Source organism: Elephantulus edwardii, unplaced genomic scaffold (genome assembly GCF_000299155.1).
Source record: "Elephantulus edwardii isolate Elephantulus edwardi_28Jun2011 unplaced genomic scaffold, EleEdw1.0 scaffold00045, whole genome shotgun sequence".
NCBI lineage: Eukaryota > Metazoa > Chordata > Mammalia > Macroscelidea > Macroscelididae > Elephantulus > Elephantulus edwardii.
Window position 1 is genome coordinate 9147770 of NW_006399795.1, and position 6762 is coordinate 9154531.

Below are 6762 nucleotides of genomic sequence, written 5' to 3' on the forward strand. Positions count from 1 at the left end.
GGGCCGGGGCCGGGCCTCCGCCCCTGCCGAGCCCCGGGCGCCCCCTGGCGGCGGCTTACAGCCGAACCTCAGACCGTGCCCGCCCGCGCCTCTTGGACCCTTGCGCTCCAGCCTGAGCGTATCGTGGGGGGAGCCCGGCGGCCTGCGCGCGGTGGGCACCGGCGGCAGCACTAGCAGCTTCCTAAGTTCGCCCTCCGAGTCATCGGGCTACGTCACGCTGCACTCAGACTCTCTGGGCTCGGCGTCCTAGGGCCTAATGCTCCACCTCCACCCCTGGGGTAGGCTTGGTCATCAAGGCCCAAGACCAAAGATCCCACTTCAGTCCAGTCCTGGGTTCGGGTTGGTGAATGGCGCCTGAGCTCGCCCACACAGCCCAGACTTGTGCCACCCTCCTCCAGGGTGTGTGGCCTCTCCTTCCTTGCCTGGTTCCTCCCTGCTGGCCGGATTGCTTGGCTGAGAGATATCTTGCCCTGGAAGACAAGCTGCAACATTTGGCACCTCCTTGGCTGGGCTGAGGCTGGAAAAGCTGGGGTGGAGAGTGCCAGGCTAAGGGCGGCCACCGGAAGTAACAAAGCTCTGCCCGGAGGAGCTGGAGCCCAAGCCTCTGGAATGTGTGCCGTCTGCCTCTGCACTATAATTGTCACACCAATGGCGTGGGTGCAGAGGGTCTCTAAGCACAGGGGTCTTCAGAGCCCAAACCAGCTTGCTGAGCAGGTGTTCCTGCCTCCGAGCTGTTCTGCCTCAGTTTTCCCATCTGTGATGAGCAGGTGATCTTTGTTAACTCTCAGGGCTGTTTGGAGATGTCTCCTGGTCCACGTGCCCTAGCCTCTGAAGGGACTGAGGTGTGGCTCCCAGGCCTGGGGCCTCCCACTCCTGCTGTCCCTGAACCCCTTGGGAGTGCACATCCCACTCCAGTTAAGCACAACACTGTTGCACATCACCATTGGCACCACGTGGCCACCTTGATCACCAATAGTATCCCCTCCCTAATCACATGCCATTGTTGCCTGTCCCACCTGTCAGACACTTACATAACTCCCCGTCAAGGCTGTGGAAACATGGGTGGAAAGGCCTAAAGCAAAAGAAAAGTGGGACTCCTTCACTTAGTGCCCTTCCCCAGCCTTGTCTGCCGTTCCTCCCCCTGTGCAGGTGAAGGGGCCTCCCACCCCTCATAGGGGCAAGGTTTTTCCTTGCTTTCTCTGCTAATGGGAACGAACGTTCTAGTGGCCTAGTCCATAGGGAATTGCTGTGTGAAACCAAAGGCTGACCTCTGGCAGTTCAAATCCACCGTGAGAGAGAGGTGGACAGTCTCCTCTCATGCAATTCACAACCTTGGAAACTCAAGGGAGGCTCAGCTTTGAATCAGTTTCAATTTCATGGCAATGAAGGAGGGTCTTTTTTTCCCTTCCTGTTAATCAGCTCCTGACTTTCTGCAGGCCTGTGTTTTCTCCTCAGGCCTGACGAGGGGCTTCTTGGACAAAGACAGAGGCTAAGGAGAGGCCCAGTGCAGCTATGACCTGGAAATGGTCCCTAAACCTTATGGCTTTTCATTCCTCGGGCAGCCCAGAGCAAGTCTGCACCTTGTTCCTTATTATTCACAAACTTGGCATTGCAACAATGCCTTTACCCTAAAAGTGGTCCTGCCATTGCCTCACCTTCCAGACAGGGTTCCAGCCCAGCAAGAGGCCCCTGCCAAGCTCTGTTTAGGGCTCAGAGGCCCCTCCAGTCTCTACATACAGGGTAACTGGGAGCTGGCCACAGGTGAGCAAGGCCAGGATCTATCAAAGTCGGGTCTGACCATGAGAGGGGCTGCCTCTGGCCAATGCTGCTGTGCCTTCAAGGACCAACATTTTATGTAGGGACAAGGATTATGGCTAGCCAAGTTCCTTCTTCAGGCTAGCCAATTTTGTCACCTTGGCTTTCCACTCTGTATAGATCATATCAAATGGCAATACTTGCAGGGGGTGGGGGCATGGTCCCCAAAGTCCTTCCAGTTCTGATTTTTACAAATAAAATGGGGCAGACCTCAAACAAGACCCTGAGGTCTTCAGCTCCTCACCTCCACACTTTGTCCAGCTTCCAGGCCCGTTGGCTACGTTTATAAAGAGCTTGACCCTGGGTACTGGGGAGGGAGTTCCGTTGATACCATCACCCAGCCCAAAGCCAGGGATCCGTTTGTAGTTTTTCACAATTGAGCATTTCTCTTCTGTACAGGACCCAATAAAAACTTCTTCTTTGCACTTGGCATCCCAGGGTGGTTCCATGGACACATTCTTTTAGGACCTAATAGCCCCCAAATCACTTTCTGGTCTGACTTGTCCACTTCCATAGGGAAGTGCTCCAACCTCACCCAATGACTGAGATGGGACTGCACCATCCAGCAAACTAGGGTGGTGGGACAGACACCAAAGCTTTTGCCTGGGGACAGCTTCAGGGACTATTGGACCCAGTGAAGTGAATACAGGAGCAGGAGCTAAGCAGAGCAGTTGTTGGGGCCTGGGGAACTTGGAGAGGGTGGCAGGTCCCCTAGACCTTCCCTCCACCCCCTCACTTCGGTTGGAATGTAGAAGTTGCGCCCTAGAATCGGCAGTGCAAGGCCACCACCTGGTGGCCATCAGAAGGATTAGTCCCCACTGCCTCTATCAGACATGACTGGAAATACAGCTATAGGCCCATCCCTGTACTGTTCAGGGAAGCTTCTGGTCTCCCTGCAACCAGATCAAAGTGGGTTTCTTGTACTTTCAAGTCAGAGGTAGGCAAAAACGAGAAAGTATTTTTTATAGAAAGTTGGTATTTGTGATTTTAACATAAAGCATCGTGGGAAAAGTTCAGATCTTGATGCCTCTATGTTCTCATTAGGGAGGGTCAAACTTTTGACTCTTGAGTTACAGTGGGAGGACGTTCCGGGCTCGCTCTAGGGCTCCGCGTGGGACTCCTGACCCTTCGCAGGGCCAGGATACAGGCCCAGGGAAAGAGTGACTTAGGCGTCTGGGAGCACGGCAGAGGGCTCATTGACATACAAATAAAAAGAGCTGCAGAGCACTCCTGAGGCCCTCAGAGGTCTTGAGCTTCGAGGCAGGTCCCAGATGTCCGGAGGCTGGGGCTCTGCAGGACAGAGGCCGAGCTGCTCCGGACCCGGACCGCGTGCCGCGGGGAGTCTCTGCTGAGCTAGGAGCGAAGGTTTCTCCCATAAAAGCGTCGCTCTTGCAGTCCTCATGCAGGCGCCACTCAGCACCCGGTGGCTCGCTGTAACCACCGGGTGGTGCGAGGCGGTTAGATGACAGGGGCGGAGCATTTTAGGGGCGGTGCTAGAGCTATTCTGGGGCGGTGCTTCCGAGAAGGCGGGCCTTGGAGAGTCAGACCTCCCGGTGGGCCTGGCATCTTGCAGAGTGGTGGGGGTCGGTGAGAGCTGAGCGGGATCCAGTATAGAGTAGGGGGGTAGAGAAAGGGGTCCTTGCAAGTGGGGCGGGACCCGGCGTGCTTTTTGCCGGTGGGAACCGGGCGCCCGAGGCCGGCTGAATGGGCGGGGGCGGAGCAGCGATTCTCCTCGCTGCGAGGGGTCCGCTCTGCGCTGCGGCGGACCGCGACCTTCCCACTGCGGCACCGCCGAGGGGCGGGACCGGGCCCCTGGGAAAGGGGCGCAGCTCAGGAACAACCCACCGCCCAGCTCCACTAGAGGGGAGGAGGAGGAAGAAACAATCTCGACCTGAGCATGTGGAACAGGAAGGTGGGAGCCACAGTGCGCCCTGACAGTCCCTGCGCCTCCAGGACCGACGGGGTGCCCATCAGTCCGCGGCAGCGCGGCCTCACCAGGGCCTCCACACGCGCAGCACGGGCCCCAGGCTCTCTGGGCAGCGGCGCAGGGCTGGCTGCGGCGCGGGGACGCTTGTGGTCGGGCCGGTGGGGCCGCCGGGAAGGAGCAGCCGAGGTGGAGGAGACCGCGGGACGCAGGTCTCAGGAGCCTGCGCGGCAGGCCAGACAGAGGGCGCGCAGGGAGCCCGCGGCGCTGGCGCTTCCCGGCCGGAACACGATCCGCCGCTGTCCATGGTGCTGTCACCCTTGCTGTCTGACACGAAGGGGCTGCGCAGGCCGCCGCCCTCCTCACCACGCCGCAGGAGCTGGCTTACGCCAGGCAGGCAGCCGCGGAAACCCGACGGGTACTCAGTGCCCACGAAAGGTGGCCAAAGCCCTGAGGGAGGGGAGGAGTGGTCGAAGTGAAGCAGAGAGAAAAGACGGAGAAGAGAGGTTTGGAGGGGTCCAGAAGGGGAGAAGAAAGGTGGGGAAATTAAACACCTGACCCCCTCCAGACCTCTCCCCACACTCTCATTCTCGGCGTGAAACAAGCTGGAGGGCTCTCTGCACCAGGTTACCCCAGCTTTCTCCTTTACCCATCCCCTTTGATTGGCTTTGTCATGTCTCCTCTATTCTAATCCCACAGAAGACCTCTCTCTCCTTCCCCACCCCCCTGCTCTTAGCATCCCACTCCCTTCAGGCCTGGCCATACCCTTCGCCCCCACCTTGCATGGAGTTCTGCAGGCTTTTCATGTACTTGACGCTCAGTTCTAGGATGTCTGCCTTCTCCAGCTTGCGTTTCCGGATCTGCAGACCAGTAGGAAAGGCTCTTAGCTGGGAAGCCCTGGAAAGATGAGGCTAGGGATCTTGCCCTCCCTTCCCTGCATCCCCAGGTCCCACCTGATGTGAATAGTGTTTCTCTAGCAGGGATTTGAGTTGCTCCAGCGACACGTTGATGCGCGCCCGGCGCTTCTTCTCCATCAGCGGCTTGGAGATCTGTGGGCAAGCCGACCCATTTGAGTGCAGGACCGCTGCCCTCCCACCCTCTGGCCCTGAACTGTACCCTAACCCCACCCCTACCTTACACCTGTGTCCCTATAGAATCAAACCTTGCGGAAGCTGCCTGTGGCAGGGCTGCGCTGGATCTCGGCCCTCGTGCCCATGTTGCCCGCTCTGCGCTCTTGGGAGACGCCTCTGCTTTTATAGTAGCCCCTCGTTTACATGTCAATGCAACTCTTCTCCCTACTCCAGGAACCCCAGGAGGAGGGGACTGTTGGGGGCTTAGGAGAGGCTTCTCACTCCTTCTGGTCCTTTTCCCCTTTGACCTGTCCTCACAAACCCCTCCTCCATCCTGAGGGACCGTCTTCCCTCTGTCTGTCTTTATATTTCTTTTTTTTTTAAAAGGTGGGTTTTTTTGTCTTTCTATTTCTAATCCTAAATACTTCCCAAGTCTGGGATCTTCTCTTGACTGCGTCCTGTTCTAATCCTCCTACAATGTGGATATCCCCAGCTGGCCCACTTTCTGTGTCTATATGTCTGGTGATTTCCTGTCGGTTCATCTGAGTTCCTCCACATTGGGCCTTGGAGGGCAGCCATGGGGCAGGTCTACGAGCCAGGCCTGCCTCATTTCCCTAATGAGGATGACAGAGGCACTCCCTCTGCCGTCCTGATGAAGATGCTGAGGCGGGAGGCATCGCCAGTGAGGCCTTTTTGTGGCGCTTCACGCTCTGGCCTTTGCTTCACACTCTGGCCGCGCCTGCGACGCTGCATTAGTCCCCCTAACATCGTGACAATGCAGCGATTTTCTGCCTGTGGTCGTTCAAAGCTTGGCGCAGGTCATGCCTGCGGGGGCCACGCAGCGACATGTGTCCCATTAAAGCGTGCAGCCCGCCCTCAGGACCACATTGAGCTGGCCTCAATGCTTGGCGCCTAGGGCCTTGGAGTGCTCAAGAACCTGGCTGTAGGATGGGTAGTGGCAACGAGGGCCATGGAAGCCAATCTAGCATTCTTCTGGATGGAGGCAAGGCTGGGCAGCTAGCTGCAGGATAAGGGTCCGTCAGCGAGACTGGGCAAAGTGGACTTCAGGGAGGACTCGTCCCCCAGGGAAGGACTAGAGGGCCTCTCCTGCAGGCCTTTTCTATATCTCCAGGAGCAAAAGAGATGTGTCCATTGGCCATCTGCAAGCATCCTTCAGAGCCTACATAGTTTCTTCCCATTATCTACGGCCTTTAGGCAATAGGAGTAGGAATCATGACCAGTCTCCCTAAACTGGTCCCCCAAGGCTGCACTCAGTATCTGTGACTGATCAGAAGGATGATGCCAGGGTGTGTGTGTGTGTGTGTGTGTGTGTGTTGGTGACTTTCTTTTACTCCGCTCTTGTGACCTTAATTTGGGGATTTGTAAAGGGCCTCTGAACAATGTCCCCACTGCTGTTTCCGAGGGTGAGGGCGAGGGGGAAGTCACACGGGCTCAAAAGCTCTGCAGGAGAGCTCTGCATCAGAGGAGTCATCTTCTTGGCCCCCAGGCCTCAATTTAGGAGGGAGGGTTCCAGACCCCGGAGCTGGAGCATCTCCCTCCCGCCTCACCCGGCTTATTGACGGGTCGTGCGGGGCCATAGCTTTCCCAGGCGCCTCGCAGCGTGGAGAATCACGCCCCGCCCTCCCCTTTTCAAGCTGCGGAAAGCCGACAGCGGCTCCAGGCGCCCTCCAGACAGAGCCCCACAGACACCGGGCTCGATTCGGGCCGGACCAGGGAGCCTGGACCGCGCGTCCAGGGCCGAGGCCACGTGGCGGGCGCTGGCACGCGCCAGGAGCTTTGACGCGCCGGGGCCAGCGGGGCCGGAGCGGCCACAGAGCTTCGGGGCTGGGGCGGCGGCGGCGAGGCATAAAGGCGCCGCGGGGCTGGGCGGACAGCGGAATCGGGCACAAAGGGGGCATTCGAGTGTTAAGGACATTGTGCTGGCCCCACAAA

The 6762-nt window shown here is 58.2% G+C and overlaps 2 protein-coding genes across 2 annotated transcripts in view; one reads left to right on the forward strand and one right to left on the reverse strand.

The window, feature by feature from the left end:
- Window positions 1-250, forward strand: part of GPR153 (G protein-coupled receptor 153) — a 17036-nt gene extending 16786 nt beyond the window's left edge. Inside the window, exon 6 of the mRNA XM_006885919.1 lies at window positions 112-250. Coding sequence (XP_006885981.1) covers window positions 112-250 — 139 coding nt within the window. The remainder of the gene's footprint in view (window positions 1-111) is intronic.
- A 3556-nt stretch (window positions 251-3806) lies between these two features.
- HES3 (hes family bHLH transcription factor 3) lies at window positions 3807-4773 on the reverse strand. Its single transcript, XM_006885796.1, has 3 exons — window positions 4693-4773; window positions 4518-4599; window positions 3807-4189 (listed from the first exon to the last, which is right to left on the reverse strand). The coding sequence occupies exons 1-3, from the start codon at window positions 4771-4773 to the stop codon at window positions 3807-3809; spliced, it is 546 nt and encodes a 181-aa protein (XP_006885858.1).
- Window positions 4774-6762: the final 1989 nt, after the last annotated feature.

Coding starts and splice junctions, on each gene's coding strand:
- HES3 (XM_006885796.1), bottom strand. CDS start 4,773: ATGGAGAAGAAGCGCCGGGCGCGCATCAACGTGTCGCTGGAGCAACTC. Junction 4,600..4,692: donor AGAAACACTATTCACATCAG/GTGGGACCTGGG, acceptor ACTGGTCTGCAG/ATCCGGAAACGCAAGCTGGA. Junction 4,190..4,517: donor CCTGCAGAACTCCATGCAAG/GTGGGGGCGAAG, acceptor CCCCTCCCTCAG/GGCTTTGGCCACCTTTCGTG.